General features: G+C 42.1%; 3 protein-coding genes and 1 long non-coding RNA gene across 6 annotated transcripts; 3 read left to right on the top strand and 1 right to left on the bottom strand.

Moving 5' to 3' along the window:
* Positions 1-211: 211 nt before the first annotated feature.
* LOC101066695 (protein lifeguard 3-like) lies at positions 212-3,247 on the bottom strand. 2 transcript variants are annotated; one of them, XM_003962076.3, is made up of 12 exons: positions 2,966-3,247; positions 2,346-2,665; positions 2,204-2,271; positions 2,026-2,090; positions 1,891-1,944; positions 1,754-1,804; positions 1,632-1,671; positions 1,525-1,562; positions 1,360-1,447; positions 1,028-1,123; positions 862-915; positions 212-426 (listed from the first exon to the last, which is right to left on the bottom strand). In XM_003962076.3, exons 2-12 carry the CDS (start codon positions 2,614-2,616, stop codon positions 277-279), a joined length of 975 nt encoding a protein of 324 aa, XP_003962125.1. In that variant the 5' UTR covers positions 2,617-2,665; positions 2,966-3,247; the 3' UTR covers positions 212-276. The 2 variants fall into 2 exon arrangements, with proteins under 2 accessions (XP_003962125.1, XP_029697887.1); XM_029842027.1 differs by lacking the exon at positions 1,525-1,562 and having other exon boundaries at positions 222-426.
* Positions 3,248-3,605: 358 nt separating this feature from the next.
* pnkd (PNKD metallo-beta-lactamase domain containing) lies at positions 3,606-8,232 on the top strand. Its single transcript, XM_003962077.3, has 9 exons — positions 3,606-3,798; positions 4,128-4,243; positions 4,480-4,592; positions 4,705-4,763; positions 4,980-5,072; positions 5,416-5,579; positions 5,813-5,899; positions 6,064-6,179; positions 7,064-8,232. Exons 1-9 carry the CDS (start codon positions 3,644-3,646, stop codon positions 7,235-7,237), a joined length of 1,077 nt encoding a protein of 358 aa, XP_003962126.1. The 5' UTR covers positions 3,606-3,643; the 3' UTR covers positions 7,238-8,232.
* Positions 8,233-9,361: 1,129 nt separating this feature from the next.
* On the top strand, positions 9,362-15,918 carry gmppaa (GDP-mannose pyrophosphorylase Aa). Of its 2 annotated transcripts, XM_011611660.2 has the most exons (13): positions 9,362-9,512; positions 9,998-10,095; positions 10,379-10,482; positions 10,629-10,821; positions 10,938-10,997; positions 11,074-11,204; positions 11,349-11,363; positions 13,095-13,229; positions 13,518-13,615; positions 13,681-13,727; positions 13,813-13,905; positions 14,347-14,515; positions 14,671-15,918. In XM_011611660.2, exons 1-13 carry the CDS (start codon positions 9,473-9,475, stop codon positions 14,769-14,771), a joined length of 1,284 nt encoding a protein of 427 aa, XP_011609962.2. In that variant the 5' UTR covers positions 9,362-9,472; the 3' UTR covers positions 14,772-15,918. The 2 variants fall into 2 exon arrangements, with proteins under 2 accessions (XP_011609962.2, XP_003962103.2); XM_003962054.3 differs by lacking the exon at positions 11,349-11,363.
* A 3,844-nt stretch (positions 15,919-19,762) lies between these two features.
* On the top strand, positions 19,763-22,969 carry LOC115252878 (uncharacterized). The gene is made up of 4 exons (XR_003891165.1): positions 19,763-19,872; positions 21,008-21,077; positions 21,156-21,525; positions 21,661-22,969. It is a non-coding gene; the product is annotated as an uncharacterized lncRNA (long non-coding RNA).
* The last annotated feature ends 3,892 nt before the right edge of the window (positions 22,970-26,861 follow it).

Below are 26,861 nucleotides of genomic sequence, written 5' to 3'. Positions count from 1 at the left end.
GCACATCTCACTAAAGAAAAAAAGGTAGTTGAAAAAATATGTTGAGTAACTATAAACTATACAGAAATAAAATGCTGTAGTGTTCCCACAATAGAGTCGGGATGAGCGCGGATCACTGCCCTGCTGCAAAAGAAATCCAAGTGCGAATGTTATGCTGATATAAAAGTCATATATAAAGTTATAGTTGATTTAATAGATTACATCTGGTCCTCAGAGTGCACATTCAAAAGTGCTGTGTTCTTTGTGTAATGGAACGCTGTGTGTTCAGACCGCAGTTCAATCTGTTGCAGCTCCGCTGACTTGAAGGATGAAGAGGAAGATGTGAACGATGTCGATGTAGAGGGAGAGCGCCCCGTAGACGTACTCCTCAGGACTGATGGCCAGTTCCCGGTTTCCAATAAGAAGCTGGGTGTTGTAGACTAAAAACTAACAAGGGGAGAGAACAGATCTCTGTTAAGCAAAAAAGTTTATTTTCTTCTCCCCATTTTGAATAAAAAGGAAACATCAGGGCGTAACTCAAATTGAAGTGTTTAAAAATCCATGGCAACGGGTCGGCGTACTCCAAAAGTTGAAGCATGCCACGAAAGATCAATGTTTTAATTGAAATGAACATCGTGTTTCGACCCTGTTCAGGATCTTCAGAGGATTAACGAGTTCTTTACGCAGCTGTCCGTGATCCTTTGTTTTGCACGGCTCCACGACTTTCATTTAAAGCTCCCGAGCTTTGCAAAGAGCAAGCTGTCAACACAGGATTAGGGTGGGCGAAACTTCATGTTTCCACTGCAAACGATCATTAATGACTCGCGTTTGACTGCCTGGTGTTCAAAATCTGCCCTCGTAGTCATGCCTGTGTGGCCTCACCAGAGTATAGACGACGGCTCCGATTGCAGCATAGAGCATATGTAGCCAGGGCACCTGTCGAGTGACATAAGAAAGGCCCTTTAATGACAACCCAGTGACACAGATACACCACCCCCCACCGAGAAACAAGTGGGGAGGATAAAGTCTCAGGTCAGCAAGTCCTTACATATTGGAAGGAGAGGACGATGGCAGTGACAACCCCGATGACCATCAGCACCACGGCGGCAATACACAGAAAGCCCCCACAGGAGGTGAAGTCCACCTGTGTCGGGGAAAAGGTCATTCGCAGGATCAAAATGAAGTTAAGATTCGGAGAGGCCCTAAAACATGACCTCCATCCGTCGATGCACCAAAAACGTTGCATTTGCTGCTGATCACAAGTGCCATGAATATTTCAACTGTGTACCGCCCTGCAACACGAGACAAAGAGGTTCTTTTCCACTGACAACAGACGTCCCCTGACAAGCTACAGACAGAGCAGCCGTTTCATTCCCTCACTTTGGTTTGGAAGCAGAAGACGGTGACAGCGACGCACACTAAAGCCGTTATCCCCATGGCCAGGAACACCGCCTTCGTGTCGTAATAACTGCAAAAGGAAACACAAGTGATGACAAATTACACGGGCAACTAATGTAAAACGACCAGGCGTGTTCAAGAACAAACCTCGATATCGTCCCGCACATGTAGGACAGGGCAAGAGTCTGGGAGATGAAGCATGTTTTTCACATCTTTTCTGTATTTTACACATTACATATTTCCTTCCCACTTACAAATACGCCCAGAAGCACAAGATTCCATGGAAAACGCCTCCTGAACACAAAAAAGAGGAATATGTGCACATCAATTAATAATATCAAAACAATGTTTTAACCTTTGCTCTTGGTTTGCCTACCGTGGCTCTTTGCAGCAGATAAGTATGCAGTAAACAATGAAGTACACCACACTACAGAGACAAAAACACTGCGATTATACCTGTAAATCATTGTTTTATAACCAGTAATGACAATTCTGTGGATCTGATTAACTTACAAAGATGCCCAGTAGATGCCAGGATATCTGATGACAAACAGCCTCACTGGGTCTCTGCACACATGCAGACAGGAGAGGATCACTCAGGTGAAAACAGACACGAGAACAGTTGGAATGCTTCACCGGGCTACTCACACAAATGTGAAGACGGCAACAACTGAAATGGTGACTGCAAGCTGTGCTGTCAGAATGAGGTATACCTGCCCAAACGTGCGGGAGAAAACCCAAATATGGTGTTTAAATGACGCAACAGGAACAAAAAAAAACCTTGCAAACCATTCTGGCAGGAAAAATGAAGAGGTTAGGTCTTTACCTTTCTAATGAAGCCGTGTCGGATGGATGTGCTTTCCCACTGAGTCCTTAGAAAATCATCCATTTCTCCTGCAAGGAATCAGATGAAATACTTAATAAATAATGTCAACAACACAACGCAGGAGTAGATGATCCGAGCCGACCTATGTTTGATGCCGGCGCCCCGGCAGACAGAGCCGGTACTGTTATGGGCACCCCAGATGGAGGGAAGCCAGGAGCTGCCCACATCCCAGCTGGTGGGTAGACCCCCTCCTGGCCCCAGTAGCCAGGCAGGCTGGGGCACACTCCAGGGCTCGGGCTGTAAGATGGCGGTGGAATATGGGAGCCTTGCTGTGGCTGGAGAGGGTAGCTTCCATACTTTGGGGGGTGCAGAGCATCCTCATAAGGTGGAGGACTATCGGTTTTAGAGGTCATGTTCTTGCTTGACCGCCTTCACTAGGAAAACTGCATCAATAGTTCATACCTGAAAAGTACATACCTGTATTTATCTTTTTTTTTTATTATAGTTAGTATTTTCACTGCAGTTTGGTGTGACTTAAAGCTCTTTTTCTTCTCCTTCTATTTTTTTACTACTAAACAAATAATTTAGTAACAAATAGGAAAAATCTACTTTCACTTACTTAAATCTGCTTTTAATATTAATATGAAAGGAAAGCCAGTAGATGAGACATACAAAAAATAGAGAAATGAGACAGGAGCAGTCTCATGTGAATAAACCAAGGAGAATTACAATGACAACTAATGCTAACTAAATCAATTTTACCTGCCTTGTGGCGTTGTCCCAACATAAGAGCGCTGTGTCCTCCAGTTCTCCTCTCAGGGGTCTGCAGACCTGCGCCACTGGAGGATATCATCTCTGTAATGGGATATGCTGCCTGAAACTTACACTCCTGTCTCTGAGAGCTTAGAGGCCATATTTCAATAGTCTTCTCATCCAATTAGGCATTGGATTGTATTGCATTGTACATTTTATTTAATGATAATTATAGGTAAATACTTCTCACTTTTCTCACTTTTTTCTAAATAAATGTCTGAGGGGAAATGCTCCAACATTATGCTACAAAACTAGTAAGTACCCTATTCATGAAGTCGGACATTGCTGTATGGTTTAAGAAAATTATAAAATTAGAGATAAAGTTTAAAAATGATTCTTGTTTTACAATTAATGCCAACTGTTGTTCAGGATAGCAAGTGTCAGGGATTGAACGGGATAAGACGGTAGTTGAAACAAACGAAATAAATTAGTTAATAATTTAATTAATTAATTGTTGTCCCCTATAAGATATATATTTATATTCCCCTATAAGAGGCACCTGCTTCGCTTGTGTAGTAAATGAACTTTTATTAAATTGATTTTTCCAGGAAGCTTTTTTCTTTTCACTTCCGTTTTCAAGGGACGTCCGGATGTCGACGTCCTCTGACGTCATTACCTCCAGCGGCTATGGCGCTTCCTGACTGGATGGTGACATTAGCTGCCTCTGCATCCTTCTTATCCATCGTATATTTATGTGTTCGGTACAGACGTTCGGGGCAAGTGTTCGGCAGATTATTGAGTAAAATAATGGCACGCAGTGAGAAGCCATTGTTTCGAATCGCGTAAGTTTTTGGCTTTTCTTTAAACAAAACCTTTGTTGTGACTGTTGTTAGCAGAGCTTGCTGCAGGCTATCACAACAGTCCTACCGAAATTGTACGTTTCAAATGCAAGGTGGAAAAGTTATTCCTTTTATCCTACAAGTAGGATAAACACGTTTTTCTTTTTAACATTAAACCACTAATATACATTGTATTAAATGTAGAATAATTATGAGCTAGTAGTTTGCATTGTGACAACCATTATAGGCGGTAGTAAACAAGACCTGAACACGATGTTTGTGTTATTAATAATGAGTTATAATGATGATTAAATGTCTAAGCTGTGTTCTAGGTATGCACTCTACACCAAAACGAGACTGGGCTATATGTACTACAAAAGACAAATGAAAAAGGCCAGAGAACTTTACCCTGCTGGACATTCCACAGCTCAACCCTTGAAGTTGAATGGTCTGCAGCTTTTATTTATTTATTTATTTACTATTTACTGCTGAAACCATTTTAGTTTTTGGATATTTGCTGCTTCTACTAGTTTTTTCTTAAATCATAACTGCATTATCACTGCTATCAAAGTGACAGTAGATGGTATTGTATTGTCAAACCAGAAAATCGAAATATTTATGATTACATAACAATGGCACTATTATCTTCATCTACTTTATATGGTTTTGTTTGTCTCTTCCCAGGTATTAAAATAATTCCCATCTCAGTGCTGTCTGACAACTACAGCTATCTAGTAATTGATACAGCCTCAAGTGTAGCTGTTGTTGTAGACCCTGCAGACCCTGAGAGAGTTCAGGTGAATGTCTATTAATTAGATCTTTCAAAAATTGAAAAAGCTACTTAATGCCAATGGCTTTGAATTGGGTTGTCTTGCAGCTCATGTGATATCTTCACTTTTTGTTATTTAGGCAATGATTACGGAGGAGGGGGTGGTTTTAGAAGCTATACTATGTACACACAAGCACTGGTAAGTTGTACTCCTTAAACCTTTATATTTTAATATGAGGCTTTATTTGGTTCCCATTCCAGAATTTGTAATAGACAACAAAAGTCTGATTAAACAAAATGTTCTTCTGTATATGTAAAAGGACTGAAAATCCTGCATGACCCAAAATGTGCCTGCTTTAGTGAGGATAAAGACCAAAAACAAATACCATTTTTCTGTCATTGTGGTTTTCCGAAGGGATCACAGTGGTGGAAATAAAGAGCTGAAAAGGCTTCACAGCTCGTGCAGAGTTTATGGAAGTGCAACTGATAACATTCCTGGCCTCACACAGTAAGTGCTGCCTCACACAGTACAAAGAGCAGAGTGAGGAGACTTTCTGCTCACCGCTGTCGGCCCCTCACAGTGAGACCACATCTGCAGAGTTGAACGCAAATTTATTTTGTGGTGCACCTAGATCACTTGGCAGGAAGCACAGCTTGACAAAACCTGTGTTTTACAAAAGAGAAATGCACTTTAACTACCGAATCCTGTCCCTCACTGTGTGTTTGATGCCATAAAACTAATAATTCTGACAAGTTCATTTGAAAGGGTCTTTATGTATGATTGTACCATGCGACACACTCAATAACTCACACTTTGTCCTTCTGACAGTTTATATCCTCTCTGTTCCCAGCCCTCTCTCCCACGGGGACTCGATTATATTTGGCCGCATGCACTTTAAGTCTCTGTTCACTCCTGGACACACGGTGGGTCACATGATCTACCTCCTGGATGGGAGCACGATAGGATCCCCCTCCAGCCTCTTCTCTGGTGACCTGGTGTTCCTTTCAGGATGTGGTAGGTTACGAAACAATAAAAACATTCATATAGGAGTGATGTTGCTCTGAACTGTTGCTCCTTTGTGCATCCGATCTGTGCCGTCATGAACTTTGCCTTTTATTTCAGCAGTAAATGGCTTTCACACTCTGAAATACGGAGTTGTTTTTCTACAGAGGGTACCTACAGTACTTTCTGAAATGTTTTGACATGTCAGACTTGCTTCAGTAATGCCAAGCTCCTTTTGTTGTCAGGGAGGATGTTTGAAGGCAGTGCCACGACCATGCTGTCGTCGCTAGACACAGTCTCCTCCCTCAGCGAGGACACTCTCTTGTGGCCTGGTAGGAAACTCTGCTCGGTCTTTGTAATTTGGTGTGTAGTGTTGTAGCCACAGCTATGCAAGAACACACATAAAGGTGTTTTTCAGGAGTGAATGGGGATGTTTCCAATGCTGCTATGGGTATGGGTGTAATTGTTTTCTGTCTGTTGGCTGGCTGTCCCTCAGGTCACGAGTATGCAGAGGACAACCTTCTCTTTGCTGCTGAGGTCGAGCCCCACAACACTGTCAGGGAAAACAAGTATCAGTGGGTGCTGCTGCAGCGAGGCCAGAAGTTGTGCACAGTGAGAATGACACTTTGTTCCGCTTCTTTTGTTCACAATGTCAAGCTGGGTTCCAGTTGTCCAGAACCTGCCTACAGTGCGGGTGGGCAGTGATTAGTGTGTCCTTTTTTGTTTATTTATTTTCTGTTTTGTGCGTGTCATGGTTTTCCTGAACCTGTCCTGAATAAGGTCCATTCAATAATGAACTAAACCAAGTGAGCAGCAACAATCCTGTTTTTATGTTTGAGCCAATGGGGCCACTGGTGATAAAAGTGAGCCCTATGCATCGTTTACTGTACAGTAATTAAAGTTTTGTAAGTAATCATATGAAATTATTTATAATGCAAAAAGTTTTTCCTATAAAACCTCAGAACCAGAACGGAGGGATTGTTAACATATTTTCCTTGAGCACAATATCTGTAAATCACATCAGTTCTGGTGGTTTAGATACCATTGTAATAAGAAATAGCTTTTTAATTTCAGTGCTTAGCTGAGCCATGACAATGATCAAGCGTACACAATAGCAGAATTCTGAAACAGAAATAGATAAATGGATGTCATCATTCATTTCATAGTAACATGGATTTGTCTACAGCGCCACATCAGCTGTCAGCAGTCTCTCATTCTGTTTCCATGTTTGGATGTGGGACATTCATACACAACAACATGCATCCACCAGAACATCCATCAACTATTTAAATTGGCTTAGTGGAGGGAATGAATGGTTCCCTCTGAGAGCTGTGAGTGATGACGTTGAGATGAAGTTTGATAAGCGCAGGGATGCACAAACGCTGCAGAAGTTGACAAGAATCGTTTGTTATCCAGACCTCCAAACAGGCCCAGTGAAAGATGTGCGCATCTTTATTTCAGTTCAGCCGTGGTTTTGACAGTGGGTCTGTTTTCAGAGTCCTTCCACCATTGGGGAAGAGAAGCAGTACAATCCTTTCCTGCGCATCCACTCTGCAGAGCTCCATCTGGCCCTGGGCCTCCAGCAGTTCCAGGACGAGGATTGGACCCAGTTCAGGGCGAGGGTGTTGGAAGAGGTCCGGAAACGGAAAGACAACTATAAAAGGAGATAGTGCAGCTGGAAAGAGACGGCTCTAGAGGACTGTGGTGCAATATCAGCGCAATGTGAAGAGCTGGGAACCTCCTACATCTGTTTCTGCACAGTGGCATTAGGTGTTGCTGGATATTTGAGCCCCGCTCTCCTCTGCAACGTGCTGTGCTAACTTTGCTATGAAAAACCAATTTCTGTGACAGAGAGTAGATAACCTTTGTTGTAGATTTTTGTAGTGCTACCGGTACTTTAGATTCTTGCATTGAAAACTGCGACTCTGAACATTATGGAGCCCTTTTATTTTGAAAGGTACATTTTCTGCAGGACTGAACATTTTCAAGGCACATGCCTTTAAAACCAATGGATTGTTATGCTGGTTGTTTAGTGTGTTGTTTTTCTTTCCAAAAAAACCCCACACATTTTTGATATAATTATTTTTTGATTGTTTGGTTCATTTTGAGGTAATAAGCGGCGGAAGATGGATGGGATGGGTTAATTTTTTTCCTCTAGAATCGAATTCCAATATCTCAAATCCCCCTTACTGTGAACTGTAATGAATGGATCTGCATCGGGGTTCTCCCATTGTATTAGAAATGGAATTATTTCTGTATTCATTTGCAGAATTGCCCATTTTGACCCGCTAAAGGCATCAATACATTTACTGTGCATTGGAATCAAAGTGCACTTTGATTTGATCAATGAAGAACCAAAGAAAATCATCAAAAGATATGAAACAAGGTGATGGATGAATGCAAAGCCAGTTGTTGAATAGCCATACTGAGCAGCCATACAGATTGGACAAAGACGGAGATACGGTTCAAAGAATCATCACTCACTTTTCCTTCTCTTGTGGAAATAGAGATGCTGCGGTACAAACCCGAGAGTGTTTATAAGAAAAGTGCACCAACAGATTTTTTTTAATGCATTGCAGGGCTATTTATACCAGGAGATGAAAGGATTTATGTACTATATATTATATACTATAATAAACATTTTTCTGCCTGTGCACATGTGAAACGTCCTCTGGCTTGTTTTTGTCATATCTTTGAGAAGGTGGCGCTGAGGATGAACAGTTTATCTCTTTAGAAAACAAGGGAGCGCTCTTCAGATCCCTTCCAACCACAACACCTCCTCTCCTGGGGATTCTCTCACTAAAACCTGCCTCATTTGATGCAGTCTCGCATTTGATTTGCATGAGTTTCACGTGGGAGACGGTTTTACTTCAGGTTATGTTTTAATGAGGTGAAAATAAAAGTAAAGAGCTTCATTAGAACTGTGTTTTATTTGTTGTCTTGTTGAATGTTTAAAATGGCTGGGTTATTTTCCCCCATTGCTGCATAGAGATATGAGCATAACCTACTTACTGAGAAGAAAATAAGAAAGCAGCGCACAAGCAACCTGTTGGATTATCACCGGTTTGTGAGTTAAATACCTGTCACTAAATCGTTGAAATGTACCTTCAAACACAATTTCAAATAAATGGCGGGTCAAACGTTCATTTATTGTAGAAATGAGCAACTCTAGACTAACTTCCTCGCCATATCCACTAGGTTAATGCGAATAATAGTCCCATTCTGTTTTATCAAAGGTGCACCACTCCTTTATTTGCTGTCGACATCATGACCCGTCGTAGTACAGTTAATAAAATGAGTTTTTGTTACAGTTGGCTGGTTTAAAAGAAGATTTTCTCACTTATTGTGCAGCTAATGTAATTCTCCTTTAAGCTGCAGCCTTGCACTATTAAATATGTAATTATTGTCAAATTTAGCCATAAATGGAAAAAATATACTCAGAACAAGCAGGTAAAAGCATACTCAGGCTTTGCCCTGTGCCGCTACAGTAAATATGAATAATAACTAGATAGTCGCCCAGAATAGGTTTTTTATGCAAATATAACCCCCAAAATAAGAGACAGAAATGATACTTTGTTGTAATTCTTCAAGTGTTCTGTGCTTATATACAAATGTTCCAAAAAAGTGCTAATTTAAATAAGTAGCACTATTTATGGACTTGAATAGCAGATAGAGTATATGGAATGTATAGCACATGGTCTGTAGTGGAAGCAGACTTCCAGAAATATTAAATAACGAGATAATTCCTTGAGTCCAGCAGGGACTCATCGTTCCTACGTCATGACGCTACGCGTGTGACGATGACGTCAACAGGACGTGAATCACGGAAGTGTTTGTGGAAGAGTTGAGTAAACAGCATTCTGAAAACTGTTTCCAGATTGTAGACAACTCGCAACTTACTCAAGATGTTGAAGGCAGTTATTTTAATCGGAGGCCCACAGAAGGGTAAGAAATGCACGCTTCTTTTTTGTGTTTTCTCACCAGGCTGTGTTTGGTCTGACCGAAGCTAGGCTGCTAAAGCTAGCAGGAGAACAGCTGAGCCTGGTCATCTACTGACGTGGCCCTAATGAAGCCGCGAACTAAATGACATTATTTAAGTGATAACTAGATCGTGGAGTCCTTAATAGTTTTAGACTAATTTGCAGTCACTGGATTATTTTCTCCTTTCATTGAAACAAGTGCTTTCAATTGAATGAGATTACAATTTAAAACCAAATAAACGTTTCATGGGACAATTCGTGGGTCGTGTGGTGACTATTAAAACCATCCATATGATCATATTAAACTAAAAACAAGGAAGCTTTACTGTGGGTTTTGCTTGCTTAGATGGGTTCTGTTGAAAAAAAAATCACCTGCTGCTTTTACTAAAGTCAAGAGCATACATTTTAGGGAATATAAGTAATACTCCTAATCCTCATATTGTTGTGCAGGAACAAGATTCAGGCCGCTCTCGTTCGAAGTTCCCAAACCCTTGTTTCCTGTAGCCGGGGTGCCAATGCTGCAGCACCACATCGAAGCGTGTGTCAAGGTGATTTACTGCATCTGTATTTCTGCAGCACTGCACGAGCAACTAATCTAGCCCGATCATAAAAATGCTTTATAATTTATTTGCTTTACAAGACTTTGATTATGTGACTTGTAAGATGGTCATTTTCTTCCTAGAACGAGTTCCTTGTTCCCCTGGGTTTTCTGTTAGTTTTGGCCTTGCTTTGCCTGCCTTGTAAAATTGTCTGAATCTGTTTCTTCCTTTTAATTAAATAATATTAAATAAAAAAACTTACACAGGTGAATCTAAACCTTTGTTTTACAAGGTACCAAATATGAAGGAGATTTTGCTCGTTGGCTTTTACCAACCAAATGAAGAACTGAACAAATTCCTCCTAAATGTGCAGCAAGAGTTTAAAATTTCCATCAGGTAAACTGTAGTGTTTTCCACCTAAGCACCATTTAATGTTGATATTGTAATCATGATTTATTTAAATGACACCTCCATCAATATATTCTGGCGTTTTGATCCTCACTTTTGATTCCCAAACCTTAGTTGTGTGCGTTCTTCTGCAGATACCTGCAGGAGTATTCGGCTCTGGGCACCGCAGGGGGCATTTATCACTTCAGGGACCAGATTGTGGCTGGGGGTCCCGAGGCATTCTTCATTATGAATGCTGATGTCTGCTCAGCATTCCCGCTCACAGATATGCTCAGATTCCAGAAAGACCACGGAGAACCAAACAGTTTTGTCATCCTTGGGACAACAGTGAGTTTATTATTTATTCTTGTGGTCTGCTGGATCCTCAAACGTAGTAAAATAGGTTTTGTTTTATGCCAGAGTGTTGGTAGCCCAGCTTACAGTTAACTATTTTGTCTTTTCAGTCCAACAGAAAACAATCCATGAATTATGGCTGTATCGTTGAAAACGAGGAAACACACGAGGTATTGAAAGGCCGATGGAAAAACTGCTTGTTTTCACTCAAACTCATGATCCGTTTCACTTCCTGTCTTTTTTAAGGTCCTGCATTATGTGGAAAAGCCGAGCACGTTTGTGAGTGACATCATCAACTGCGGCATCTACCTCTTCACCCCGGACATCTTTCAGCACATCGGCGCTGTTTTCCAGAAGAACCAGCAGGACATGTTGCTGTGAGTTACAGCTTTTTTTTGTTTTGTGGGTTGGGATCTGTGCTTGGAAATGCATGTAAATACCATGTTTTAATTTGATTTGGCTGTCTTCATTTGTCCCCCCCCCCCCACTCCATGATTTCTGTTTCCTTACACAATCATCAGTTATCCATTCGATGGGTAAGTTAGTGCATTTGAGCCACACGGTGTAGTTCTAGAGCACTCAGTGTATGGTGTGATGTGTTGCCTGTCAGTTTTTGCCACATTGTGCATCCACAGGTTCTGCAAACAGCACGATTTCTTTCTCTACTGATGCTTTTTTTTAAAAAAAAATTTTGGCTTTTAAAAAGACGCTGGAGCGATCCGTGAGCCTTTGCTGGTGAAAGAAATGGCAAACATTCTTAATTAACCTTGAGACAAAGCTTGTTTACTGATTGGGATGTTGGATGAGTAGATACACCTTGTGCAATTGCTTGCAAACATGTAGTTGTAGAAAGACTGTAAACCTGTGCACAGGTAGACAACCCCCCCTCCAGAAGCTTTTTAACTCAGCGGATAAGAGTTCTGGCTCAGTTTTAAAGGATCCTTTTTCCACTCCTTTTCTGTTTTACACGGTGTGACCAGTGAACACATGACACATTTTAGGTACCAGGTAATGGACCCCCACAAACACGTACATGAGTAAAATACAAAAATGAGAAGGAAACAGTCAGAAATGTGCTTGGGACTATCGGTACGCTTACGTCAATAAGTGAAAACTGAAGAGTGTGAGGATGGGTTCAGTGTTCTAGAAAGGTAGTTCAGTTGTTCTCTTGTCTGTGTGAGTGTCGGATAGTTCCTGGAGTTCACAGTGGTCTCTGAAGCAGAGCTTCACTGACCTCCCCGTGTCGGTTAGGACGCTACTCCGCACCGCGCTCACTTTTTTAGAATTCTGTAATAGTTCGCTGTTTGTGCTTCCAAACAATCGCTGCGGTCTAACTCACGGATCCAACGGCTGCACCCAGGGGGTACTTGAAAACTGTTGTGAAAGGTCAAACAATTCACCTGCTAACATCAGATGCGCTTAAATCTAGCAAGCTACTGAATCAGCGGAATTGTGGAGCTCATCAAAGCCGGCAGCGGGAGGGGTTCTTGCACAATCCCTGCGGGACTCCCTCGCCTCAAACTGCAACCTTCCTTTTGGTAAAGCTCTGATTATGGGCGCAGTGCTTTAATATATTCTTTTAATCAATATTTAACGCTCTGTTTCATCTCAGGGCTCTCACAATGTACCGTGCCAAAAACCCTGATTAGTATGGAGTACGTAGGCTCTTCCACATAAGTTTTCAATCACAAGTAGGTAATCAGCTTTGGTCAAAGTTGGTTAGTATCAACCATGAATTTTAATTGACCTCACTCACATCACTTTCCCAGTATTATCAGGCATACATGTGATAATTCCTTTTCATTTCCTTTTTTGGCTTTTATACAGGCGTTTCAGAGGCTGATGCCACCAAGTTTGGAAGGTTCATAGTGATTATTTTAGAAATGTTCCAACTATCATACAACATCTGCAGACCTATATTTGATCAGGTTATCAGGTCATCAAGGTGAAGGCTCCAATCGTTCAAAAGAGTTTGTTACTAACCTCAAGCCCCTTTAGACTCGGCGCTGTACACAGGAGCCATCCATCTGTTCACTTCAGGCACTTTCAGGCACCTTCTTCTGGGAATTTTCCTGATATATATATTTTTTTGACAGCTTCTTTAAAATATGGGTGGAGGTAGTGACAGCAATAACTTTAATTATGTTCTGTTTAACCTTCTGTTGGCTTTCTTTAAAACTTTCTGCACAAGATTTTAATTTAGTAAGAGAGAACCCCGGTCTGGGTTTATAATTCTTTGTCATAAACGTCTGATTTGTCTTTTGCAGGGAGGAGCCGAGCAACGGTTGGCACCGAGCGGAGGCCATCAGGCTGGAGCAGGACGTTTTCACTGCCCTGGCAGGACAGGGGAAACTCTATGTCTATAAAACCCTCAGCTTCTGGAGCCAGATTAAATCAGCGGGGTGAGTGCACATCATCGTAAATGCTGTCAAACCCCACAGGATGGGACATTTGGGGGTTTTTTTTTCGGCACACGGGTGACCCAGAGCCTGGGAACCAAAAACAAATATAAACCAGGATTTGACGCCGGTCTGACATGGGGAACAAACTGTGAAATTACAAAGTCCTGCGATGTACAGCCACCCAGAATTCGTTTTCCCACCGAACACATGAGCTGTGGCGTTGAAGCCACGTAAATCTCCACCCGACATTCATCCGTACGTGAATGTGCGACTTTATCTTCTTCTCAGCTCTGCCATTTATGCCAGTCGGCTGTATCTCAACCAGTACCACACAAGTCACGCAGAGAGACTCGCCACAAATGAGGAGGGAGGCCCAAAAATATGTGGTTAGTGTCGTTTTGCTTAAGGAGCTTTGCTCTTTTTACCAGATGCTAAAGTCTTTTATTTTTAGGTAACGTCTACATTCATCCTACGGCCAACATCGATCCCACGGCTGTGGTACGCATCATTGATTCATGGATACAGATGATATACTTCCCTCTACTGAAAAATGAAAGTATCTATTTGCTCTGCCTTATTTCAGTTGGGTCCCAATGTGTCCATCGGGACCGGTGTGACCATTGGTGCTGGGGTCAGAGTGCGAGAGTCCATTATCCTCCACGGTGCTACTCTACAGGTGAGACCAGACAGGAACAGGCAGACCAGCTCATGTCTCAGTGTATCTGTTCAGTCATTTGCTGCCAGTGACATGAAGGATTCATTAGTAGTGTTATCACGCACTTCATCAGACCTCAATGGATGTTATCTTGAATCGGTTCTGTTGGACCAGGAATCTCATTGCCTCCCAGAAAATGTTATTTTTAATGATTCGGAGGCCAAAATAATTTCATCACACTTCTTCTGTGGCCACTGGATGTCTCCAAACAGGGTTTGGGTTGGGATGACTTATTGATTTTCATTTTCATTTGGCCTACAAAGACAATTTGTTTGACGAGCGTCGCTCCTGAATAAACCCGACCCGTTTTAATCTGATTTGTCCAAACTTCATATCAGACCTGTATATAAATCCATAACTATGTTTACTGCCTCTTTATCTGCCCTGCCAATGTTTTTCCAGGATCATTCCTGTGTTTTGAACAGCATCGTGGGTTGGGACAGCACCATCGGAAAGTGGGCCAGAGTGGAGGGAACCCCGAGTGACCCGAACCCCAATGACCCGTACGCAAAAATCGACAGCGAGACCCTCTTCAGAGACGGAAAACTCACACCCTCGATCACCATCCTCGGTATATGAGAGCCAACCGCTCATTCATTTTTGCTTGTTTTGATGAGGATTTATTGATTGGTGAAGGGTCAGGGAGGGAACGGGCAGATTAAAGTAATTGAAATGTACAGCACATCACCTGCCAAACACAGCCGTGTGTTTTTTGTGTTCCCCCAGGTTGCAACGTCAACATCCCGTCCGAGGTGGTAATTCTCAACTCAATCGTCCTCCCACACAAAGACCTCAACCGAGGCTTCAAAAACCAAATCATACTCTAGTTCGCCGCCGCGCCGCCGTCCACGTACCAATCGCCAAACGAAGAGAGCCACCAGCACCGGCTCTGAGTTACTGTATATAAGGTGTCAGAAGTGAAGATACGGGACATTCATGGAGTGATTTAAATGAGAGATTTTTATTTTTATGTTTGCCCTCAAGCCTCCATCCATCATACAGGTGACGGCAACATCGGGGAGATGCTAATAACACGTTGATTCACCTTGAGAAGTGCCAGAGGTTTATATTGTTTTGTATTAACGTTACTGAGCTGTAAAATTAATGCGGAGAGCACTGTCTGATAATTGGCTGGATGTAATATAGTATGAAATAATAATAAGACGACCTGTTTGTCAAGGACACCTTTGTTAGAGCTGAAACTTTGTGGTGGAGGAGAAGTAAAAATCACCAGACGCCAGCTCGAGATTATTTGCAGAGTGCTCTGATTAAGCTCCAGAGCTGGCCTCAGAAATTAACCCTCTCCCGAAGAGACTCGCGTCGTAATCAAGTAATGTTGGGTTATTAAATTGTGTACTTAGGTGGGGGGGGAGGGAATGTGAGGAGCAACAGCAGATACTTTGTGCATTGTAATCACAGAAAGAACAGTTCCACCTTAATGAAAACATCACATTAACATTTATTTTTAAAGCCCTTGAACGCTCATCACTGCAGTCATTTTTCCATTATAATCAAAAGGGCCCTCAAATAAAAGGCGCAGATTCTGAGGGGAATACTCAAATCCACAGTATTCACGTAGAGGTCGGTGCTAAAATACACCAGATTAAATAGACTCTCGCAGCAGAGTGGCGAGACTTGCAAATGTTTTCAGGAAAGTGCTCACAGTGGGGTTGGAGCTTGTCTAAATGCCAATATTTAGCAAACACCACACGCTAAAAGATTGGTCGTTCCCTCCCCTCTGCTTCTCTGTGGGTAGTATAGTTAGCGGGCTGGAGGAGGAAGAATAGCACCTTGTGTGTCACTGGAAGAAAGAATAATAAATCAAAAGAGTGCGTCGACTTAAAGTTTTAGCTACTGTGTTGGCTTTCTGTTGTTTTAAAAAAATATTTATTTGCAACACTTCTGAGTTTTTTTTGTTCTAGGTTGGGATAATAGTCATGAGCATAATTTGAATTAAAAGAGTTTTTGATCACACTGTTTGTTGTTAATCACACTGCAGCATGATGGGAAATGTACTGAGCATGTGTGTGAGAGACCTTCAGGCTCTGCCTCCGATCTTAGCACCCTTCTTTTTTCTTTTTCTTTTTAAAGCTAAACCGGCCGCTAAGCTTCTGTGCAGGAAAAAGGCTGTAGTGGTTGTAGCCAGCGTACCACTAAAACTTTCAGACTGGCTGCGTCTCTTCTGACATTACAAAGGCTTTATTGTTGGAAAGTGTTCCACACCCTCCGTCCTGCAGGACGCCTCAGGGAGATCTAGTCAATATCAGAGATTGATTGTGTCTTTCACCAGCGCCGCACGTGCAGTTAAAACCACACAGTGGATCAGCCTGTCTAACTGGGAAGCTAACATTGCCTGGATTAAAAGCCTGGGCAGAAATGTTTGCAGAGACTGATCCCAGTTCAGAATAATGTGCTCATGTCCCCACGATGTGAAGCAGTTCAAATGTTTGCAGGGCTTACACAGACTTTCTGTGGCAAATGTGGTCAGGACAGCTTTTTGGACATGAAGCGTGAGGACAACTGTTTCTCCACCAGTGTTTAGGATCTCTCCAGCGTTCTGCTGTTAACAGGTTTAACTAGCGAGGCCTCGTGTGTTCACACTTATCTATTGTCCAATTTTGATGTCCAGTCACTCAGGTTCAGGCAGACTAATGAGGTCATTGAGCCTGACACCAGGAGCTGACATCTCACGCTGCTCAAATCCGTCAGATAAAAGAAAATTGGAGCACACTGCAGTGCTTGTGAATGCTAATGTTTTACTAAACTGTGCTTTGAAACATTAAATAGCATCAGCTGCCTCTCCAACTTCCCCCGTGAGGCGTTAAAAGTGCTGTTTTTGTTCACTCAGCTGAATTCTTACCGAAGTGTACCATCAACTTTTTTTTTTCTTTCTCTGACTTTGATAAAGCACCAGCACACTGGCAAATGTGTCTTAAAGCATGAATCCGAAGGTTTTTATTGCACTTGTAGTTTTTTAATAAATCATGGCACATTTTTAGACTCAAAATATTAAGTAATAATGCTTCTAAAACCTCTGCTGAACCCAAACTCAATGTTTTGTAAGCTACAAAGATAGCACTTATTAGCTCAACAGTTATGACTGATACTGTAGAAAAGCCCACCCAGCATCATTAAACACACAGTGGTTGACATGGTGGCACCTTCCATCTGATTTTGAGTGTGGACTCTGTGTCGGTGCTTGGAGACTGTCATGAAGGTTCAGCGCAGTTGAGCCTCTGAGCCAAGGCTTTAGTTCCACCTTTGAACGTTCATGAACCTGCTGCTCTCCTCCGGCTCCAACTCCCAGGATTTAACACGAACTATAGCTGAAACCCAGAGATTTCCTTCAGGTTTTATTTATTTGTTTTGTATGTTACTAAATGTGATTCGATGTGTTAAAATACCACAATTGCAAAAACAATTGGTGTAATTTGCTTTGCAGGATCAAGCAATCGAAAAAAAAAATTAAAACAAGAAAAAAAAAATATATATATACTGTATATGTATAATGCATGTTGCTTGTGGATGAATGTTCTTTCTGCACTGCGGCTGCAGGAGCTCCTTTAAACTACTTTATATGCTGTCAGGAGGCGTCAGATTCAGGAAGATCATCACAGCACATCCATAGTAGCCTCAATCTCCAATAATTTATTTATTTATTTATTTTAAAAAGGGAGGGGAAATCTTCTGATTAGATCAAAGCGTCTATTTGATTTTAAAATTCCATCTTATTCTGCTGCCTCTGTGACACAGTCGCCAACAGAAAACACTGGTGGCTCCACTTTGATGCCTTCATTAAAAAACAATGACCCTTCTTTAAACGGTGGCACCCGACGCTTCACTGTTTTCCTCAGAAGAGCCAAACCAGCAGCATGTTCATGTGTCTGACCGTCCGGAGGGACTTCAAGTCTGAAAGCACTCAAGAAGTTGTTGTCCATGTAACATCACCTCTGAACTGGAGCCGAGCAACAAAACAAGTTGGCGAGAACGACCCACTGGAGTGTGTAAGTTCCCAGAAAAACAGGCAAATGATCTGAGTTTAGTCAACGAGTTAATTGTTTATTGTAATAATGGGATATTTATTCAAAGCACCATATCATTTTTTTCACCGGTTTTGTGTGAGAGATTTGCATTTTATCCTTCCCCTCTCCACTTTCTGCCCTGATTGTGACAAAGTCTGAACTTCACCCTGATGCAACGTGAAAATTCAATTTGTGCAAATTTGCCGGCTGGTGATCTTGATTATAAATGGACTTGACTTTATTGGAAAGCAAAACAAATCAAAGCCGCCGCTGGTTATCTTCGACTGAAATTAAACAAACAGGATTGATGTCAGGCTTCATTCTAGCGCACGTGTCTCTGGGCTTACCATTAATTGAAGCCAAGGTAAAAAATAAAATGAGAGAAATAAAAAGGTTGTGGATGTTTCCTGGTGTATCTGCTGCAGATTAAACTCTGTGTGGCTACTGAGACGTTTCTCTCTGCTTTAACGGAAAAAAATGTTGTTAAAAAGAACACAGGGACTGTCAACCAGTGGAAAAACTGCACATTTCACTAATTAATCACAGAGGACATTTCATAGTTGTTATTAGAAACTGGGCAGTGTGTCTGTTACACTTTACAGTTCATGTGCAGAGTGTCGCCGGCTCCATCGGCCCCTTGGGGATCTCAACGAGTCGACAGAGACTTCCCGTCCATCACACACAGAAGACTTTGAGTGAACTGGAACCGACGCAGCAGCACGGCCAACAAAGTCTGAGCTTCCCGTAAAGCAAGCAGAACCTCACAGTGACCCCAGGAGCACGAGTGACGCAAGGCTGCAGTTACTGCAGCAACCAGAAGAACATCACAAAGATCTGGCGGCTGATGAAGACATAATCGCCTCCAAATCTGCGTTATTACGCCTCCTTTACTGCAGGAACGCATCAGGAATGAAGATGGACTGATCCGTTCTGATCCGATTTGTGCTGTCCGCACAGGATTGTGGGAAGGTTTCTGTTTCAACATTGGATCTGGCCCTTGATTACATCAGCCCTTTGTGTTTGAAGCTGCGTCAAAGATTTGAAAACGGCACAACATTAATCACAAAGACACTGTAAAGGAACCTGTCAGTTTATTCAGAATTCATCTGCAATACAGTGGGACTGAGGCAGTAATATTAAAAATCTATGCTGTCCCCAGCAGCTACAGTTGTCTCAGTCTCAGTCAGACAAAACCTGTCTCTGTTCTTGGGCATTGTATTTTTTCTTACCAGACAAATAAACAAAAAAGAGGCTGTTGACATGTTCTTTCATTGTACTATAAGTCCAAAAATCTCATGGAACTTTAAACGCACTGTATTTAATCCCCTCAAGATCAATTCATATCTTGATTAGGGGTCCGAAAATACTCCAGTAATTAGTTAATCACGGAATAAATTAATACATCAAATGCAAGATGGTTTAAAATGAAAATGCAATTAGTTTTTTTTTGTGAGTTTAGGGAAATTTTCTCTAGCATTGTTTCTTGGATGTTTGGCAAGATGTATATTTTCTGAATGAATGGTTTAGGGAAAAAACTAAAAACTTTTAAACTAAAAATTTGTTTTGTAACAGGATTTTTTTTGCAGCAAAAACACAAATATTAGGGTAAAGGTGCTTAAATCTAGGTAAATAATTTCAACAATTTTGAAAGCATCACTGATTTGTTAGCAATCAATATCAATGCAATTAAAGTCAAAGACATCTAGGATATCTCCTATACATTATCGCTTTCCTTTCTACTAATATGTAAATGTAGTTTTGTTGCTGTCGATGAAGGTAAAGTTAAAATGTGTCGTGCAATTAAGATGTTTAATTGATAATTAGGGGAATGGTCGGTCATTGATGTCGCAGGTTCCAGCCGGCTTCGTTTGTTTGTTCAGAAACAAGAAACGTCAACAGAACAATGGTAAATATACAGCGTGAGACCTCGTAAATAACCCAGTTGTTCGTTTCTAATCATTTCAGTGTGTTTGAAGATACAATTTAGTGAAACTGAGTAACAAAAAACATTCGTACTGCGCTGAACATGAATACATGCGGCTAGCAGTAGCTAACATGGTAGCACAACAAAATATGTTAATGTGCGTTTTGACTGCAAATTTTCTCATCGAGTCTAAATTTCATTTAATTTGTGTGAAAAGCAAACAAACATGAAAGTGTATAACAAACGTTCTAGAAGACTTCTACTGAACTCTGTAGGTGGGGGGAATGTCCATTTGATGAGGCTGATATGGGAATATGATCATTTTCTTGAGTAACCAGTAATGATTTGCTGGAGAACAAAATGGCCAAGGAGATGAGGGAAGCCTGGGAAATGTGGGGCATAAGAGCTCCTTGATTTATGCAGCAGGTTAGATGGTCCAAATGACTCCTCGGCCATATTCATCAGCCTGGCACAGCAGGACTGTGGTTGCATGGAGGACGGCGGGGCTCTCACACCCATAATGAAGAAACACGGTGTGACTGCATCATTACCATAAAATTGTAATTTAGCATTTCCTGTACATCTAAGATGAAAGTACGAACTGGAGCTGTGAGATTCTGCTATATGCTGTTGTCAGACACCTCCTGCATCAAAATGGACTTATCATGTCTCATCACATGTTCCTGCAACCTTCACCTTCCATTCTGATCAGTCAGCTGGTTACTTAACTGGAACGATCACAGATTCTGCCCAAACCTTTGATAAAGCACATGCGAATATATTAAACCCACACGTGGATTTTAACCACATTAAAGCAGTTGAGGCTTAGCATTCAACAACCTTCAAACATTCAATACCTGCCAACAATTCTTTCCCATTAGCATCTTTGCAGACACTATAAGCAAGCAGAATTGGCTGCTGAGACATTTTCCTTTTGATGGAATATCCCCTATTGAATGAATCATTTTTTCCTCTTGAAATATTCACAGTTCTCCACAACATTCACCCCTTCAGCCCACCCTGCACCAGTGGCGTGTGACACTACAGGCAGCAATATACTTTTGTTCATTTATTAATGATGAAAACTGTTCTGAGCTGGAGTCTTTTTTGTCTTCAGCCAGGTTGAGGCGTGCTTGTGGGTCTCCCTGTCTCCAGTAGAGGGCACTGTGGACATTCCTGAAGGTCAGGTACGTGTCTGGAATGTCTCTGTGACCTGCCACTTCACTGTGATTAAAAAAAGCTGCAGCGTTTGATTGACTTTGTAGCTGCGTGACGGCGCCACATCTGAATGCTGCCTTCTCCCTCCACCTGTGAGAGGACCGCACAGTCAAAATGCGTCAGATTTCCAGCTGCTGTCAACATTTCCTGTAGATTGGAAGTTTGCCATCTCGCAGCTGGAGACAAAATCAAGACACTGCCGTGCCTGAGATGACTGTACCTGGGATGTCCAACACAGGATAGTGTTACCACAAAGTTTGCATTGATTTGACCCACACCTGCGTCCAAACACTAGATAATAGACCCATAACTGTTTTGATTATGATCGAACAGGTAAGAAGACTCATATACCTACTGTGACGCAAATGGGAATCAGTGCTTGAGACACAAAAAGGGAAAACATTTGAAGACCTGCAGGTAACTCTCCCCCACTACTTTCATCATCCAGGCCTGTGATGCTGTCAGACTGCGTGAGAAACGGCCAGAGCTGTATTAATGGATCCTTTGTGTCAGGTAAATTCTGATTTATCTTTCTCTTTTTTTTTTCTCCAGCCTTTCTTCCTTCTACCCACACCCAACCACCCTGCAGTCTTTTCCTATTGCACTGGTGCACACGTGCATCCGTCCACGTGCGCCCATCCACATTATATTTGTCGCAGTTTGTTGTTTTTTTTAATTTCTGTAATCCTGCTGTGATTACAGAAACAGTGTTTTGGCCTTTAATTTAAATTCCCCCGCTGAGGCCTGCTGATAAGTGGCATTCTGATGAGGATGGACCTACAGAATCTGTATTCTAGAAAACATTATTAATAAAACACTCAGAATTATCTGCACTCACTAATAAGACACTGGCACATTTGTTTAAATGAAATGGGTTCTGTCAGCGTGTGACATTATTTATGGATAAACTGACACTGCTATTAATTGTTGCAAGTTAGCGCAGCAAAGTTTCGGAAAGAAAAAGTTTGATCAGGACCCGCGGGGTTCATCTTTTGTCTCCCCCTGCTGCCGGCGAGCAAACTTACATAACCGCTGCTGTCACATGCGGATAACGTATGCCTGCGGGACCAAAAAGGACATTTTGTCTGGAGCATTGCAAAATTGTCTTGGATGCATTTCAGGTTTTCTCAACCACAATCCGGGCGGCCGCCGAGGGCTACTCCCCATTTTTCTAACAGGAGCCACTCTAGTTAAGTGGAGCACATGTTTAAAAACAACCCGCGTTCCAGAAAAAAAGGCAAAAATATGTTGCAAATTTACGGTGTGCTTGTATTTTCAATGTGATTTAAAGGCTTTTGTTTTTGGTGTCTGGGCAGATGAGCATCATCATTATCCCAAGTCCTTCTATAGAAAACAGGCTGCAGTGGCAATTACAGCTTTCTAAAAAGTGAGTTTTGATGTTCAGTAATTCATGAAATCAAGTCGCTCTGTTGGAATCTGAATGTTGATGGAGACGCGCTACCAGCAGTCACGTCTGCGGCTCCTCACCTGTTGCTTTTTTGCTGTGGTTGTCACGGTGGCAACAGTCAAAGATGCTAAAAACAATCATAATTGCTTCTCTCATCTTGTCTTGATGAAAAAAAAGATAGATACATCATGTTTCCTACCAAGATATTGGCATCAATTAATGCCTGGACTGTGTTCAGGATGAAACACCACAGGAATTTGTGTAATAGAAGATACAGTCAAGAACATTTCTGAAGGATTATGATACCTCAAGGTTACTCTCATAAACACTTTTGTACATAAACATGACCATATTCAGTAGTTCCAGCGCTGTGTGGGCTATTTATGTGGTGAAAAAAATGCTTATAGCACAACTTTTATTGTTTGATATAATAAAGAACTGTTAATATTCAAGGCATCTTCTGTTACGTGACATTGTTTTCACTCTCAGACACAGCCTTGAAAGCCATAAATTTGATTTGTTGTGATTAGATTTAGGGCGTTTGAGGGTTATGTGGACTATGTAGGCCAAATGTAAAATCAAATTACTCCGCCGCTTAAAATACCCAATGAAGATGGAAGAAGAAAACATCGAAATCAGGTCCCAATATCTCGAGCTAAATCTAAAAAAGAGCCTCTGGTTCTATAATAACACTGTCAGAAACAGTTAAAGTCAATCCAGAATTATTTAGTTTTATTGTTGAAATGTATAAGGTCTCACATGTATGACACACACACTCACACTCACACTCACACACATACATATATATATATACACACACACACACACACACACACACACACACACACACACACACACATATATATATATATATATATGAATATGTGAAGACGGTAACTGCGTGGCACTCTTGAGTCATCTGGGAGCCATTACTGGTGTTATTGAGGCAGGAAATACATCCATTGTAGAAAATAATCCCACTGAATAATGAATTAGGTGAGTATTAAATCAACAGCCAACACACTAACTGCATAACTGATGCAGGCACACAATCCCACTCCTCCACTGAGCACTGTTCTTTTATAAACGGAGTACTGGTTAAACAAATAAGCATTAATATTAGAACCATAACATGTAATTGTGTTTGTATAGTACTGTGTTTTTGTACACTATGTTGCTTTTTTATAAAAAGTGGCTCGCTGTTCACATTTCCTGCCCCTCTCCCTCACACACATCCCCATAGCTCTATCTCTATTAGGATGTAATGTATTCTCCAGCTCCTAACCCTAACCCCAACCCTGATCTGAACCTTAGATCCAAATCTTCACCTTGACTTTGTTTCTGAAATGCATGTCCTGGTCCCCACTGTGTCACTTGTACAGGAGCGCACACGCACGCACACACACACACACACACACAGAAAGACACATGCACACGTACATGCACACACTCCAAAAACAGACATGTTAATGGGCCCAAGAGCAGGACTTCAAGCATGAAGTAAGATGAAGACAGCAAAAAACCTTTTCACGCAGGAGGAGGGGGTAATGAAGGAGTTATCAGAGCTTGATTGGACTCTAATTGCAAATGCCGAATTAAAAAATAATGAATAATGCATCTCTAAGTGTGCATCATATTAATCATCATGTTATTAATCCCTAAAACTGAGAGATCTCCCAGATAAAGAAATGCACAAAGCAGCCCCAGAAGACTAAATAAATCTCAGCGCCTTTGGAAACAACTCTCTGAGGAGGATTCATTAGTTGCACTTTTCCATCGCTAGACAATTATTTAGTAAAAAGAGCAATTTTTGATTGTTTAGATGGGTGAAAAGAATGTGAAAATGTAAAGAAAATACTAAAGAGACTGTGTTTAAACAACCATTCCCCTCAGGATTCTGCCACATCTTTATATCTGGATGCAGTATTTAGTCCTCTCAGCTACCTGCATTCATTTCAATGCCAACAACAACAATGCTGTTATGCAATAAAGACCTGAACCTTTCCTGGGGGAAGGACTATGGAGAGAGTTCAACAGAGACTCACTTTCATTGTAGGGGATGGCACAAGTACCACAAAAGCTGGTTATCTACTATCTTTGTAAAACTGGGAATTTGCTCTTGTGCTTCAGGCTCTGTTAAAGTTCCCATGGAAAAAGATGTTTAGTGCTTATTTGACTCTTCTGCTACAGAAAATAAAGCAATCACATCACGCCTACAGCAGTCAGGAGGACAGGTTGTTGTAAAAGAGATCATGAAGAAGATCAAATATTTAGCAGTGAAACGATGCTGCAGCTTAAAGGAAAGTAACACACATTTACTCTGCAGCTGTTTTTTTAAAATTTCTAAATTTTAACTTGAAGCAGCAGTTTCTCTAGCTTTGATCACTGTTTAAAGCCTTTCATTATATATATATATATATACTTAAAATCTCTTCCTTGCCCTCCTGGGCGGTGCCTCCTTCCTTCAGACTCGGATCCTCTACCAGAGGCCTGGGAGTCTGAGGGTTCTGCGCAGGTTCTTAGCTGTTCCTAGGACTGCACTCTTCTGGACAGAGATCTCTGATGTGGTTCCTGGTATCTGTTGGAGCCATCTACTCAGCTTGGGTGTTACTGCCCCTAGTGTCCCAATCACTACTAGGACCACTGTTGCCTTCATTCCTCACAATCTCTCCATCTCCTCCTTCAGCCCTTGGTACTTCTCCAGCTTCTCGTGTTCCTTCCTTCTTATGTTGCTATCTGGCTAAGGGGGTTTAGGCCTATGCAGAACAGCAGGGGGGACAGGGCATCTCCTTGAAATATGCCACATCTGATGCTCACCCGCGCAATTGGCTTTGAGTTGGCCTCCAGAGTCGTCTTCCACAGCTTCATGGAGTTCTGGATGAACTCTCTTAGTGTCCTGTTGATGTTATACAGCTTCAGGCACTCCAGTATCCATGTGTGCGGCATTGAGTCATAGGCTTTCTTGTAATCAATCCAGGCAGTGCACTGGTTGGTGTGTCGCGACCTACAGTCCTGGGCAATTGCCCTGTCGACCAGTAGCTGGTGCTTGGCACCTCTGGTGTTGTTCCCTATGCATTTCTGTGCTCTGCTCATGTGTTGATCCATGTGCCTGCTGATCTTAGCCGCTATGATGCCTGATAGGAGCTTCCATGTGGTGCTGAGGCAGGTTATGGGCCGGTAGTTGGACGGTATTCTGCCCTTTCTGGGGGTCCTTCATTATGAGGATTGTCCAGCCTTGGGTTAGCCACTCTGGGTGGTCCCCTTACGTTAGCAGCTGGTTCATCTGTGCTGCCAGGCGTTCATGGAGTGCAGTCAGCTTCTTAAGCCAGTAGGCGTGGATCTTATCGGGCCCTGGTGCTGTCCAGCTCTTCATTTTGGACACTCTTGTTTGGATGTTCGCTAAGGTGATGACTACTGGGTCTTGTTCTGGGAGTTGGCTGTGTTCAGTCTGTAGGTCTTGCAGCCATTGGGCAGTAGTGTTGTGCGTTGCCTCTTTCTCCCAGATACTCTTCCAGTATTGTTCAGTCTCAGCCCTGGGGGGGGGTCTGTTGTCATCTTGTTGCCCTGCCATTGAGAGTAGACCTTTGCCGGGTTGGTGGAGAACACCCTTTTTATTCTCCTTTCCTCTACTTCTCTTGTGTACCTCTTTAGTCAGGTAGCCAGGGCTGTGAGCCTTTGCTTAGCAGTCTCCAGTGCCTCAGGTATGGACAGTTTGTTGTAATTCTTGGGCCGCTCTGTCCTAGGATTCACGCCTCTACTCAGCTCTGTTAGGAGGCTGACTTCTCACTGTGTTAACATGATTTCTGCCTCTAGCCTTCTCCTCCATGGGGCCATTTGCTCCCTATGGCTATTCATGCTCTTCATCTTATAGCCAAGCATCTGTAGGATAACCGTTGCCGCTGCATACATCAGCTGATTGGTCTCAGTGATGGTAGTGGTAGAGATGGTTGACAGTGCCGTGTTCATGCCCTCCAGTACTTTGTGTGTTAGCCTTGGCAGGGAGGTAGTTGAGTTCCTCCAGGACTTCATGATTTCATGCCCAGCTCCATGAATGCCTTGTTCCAGTAGCCAATTTGACATAATTTTGCCCTGGTTCCCCGACCCCTGACGCGGACCTTGTTGACCCGGGCGACGTCCGAGCCGGTATGACTCTATCAGTTATATATATATATATATATATATATATATATATATACACAGTATATGTGTGTGTGTGTGTGTGTGTGTGTGTTCGGTCTTGTACTTGCAACATACAATACTCATTTTGCAAGCAAAGTGAGGCCATTTTGCTGGGAACTCACAAGGTTTTAAGGCTGAGGTTAGTGTTGGATTCAGGTTAGGGTTG

The sequence above is a fragment of the Takifugu rubripes genome, chromosome 1 (assembly GCF_901000725.2).
Source record: "Takifugu rubripes chromosome 1, fTakRub1.2, whole genome shotgun sequence".
NCBI classification, from domain to species: Eukaryota; Metazoa; Chordata; class Actinopteri; order Tetraodontiformes; family Tetraodontidae; genus Takifugu; species Takifugu rubripes.
This window is presented reverse-complemented; position numbering and strand designations above follow the sequence as displayed.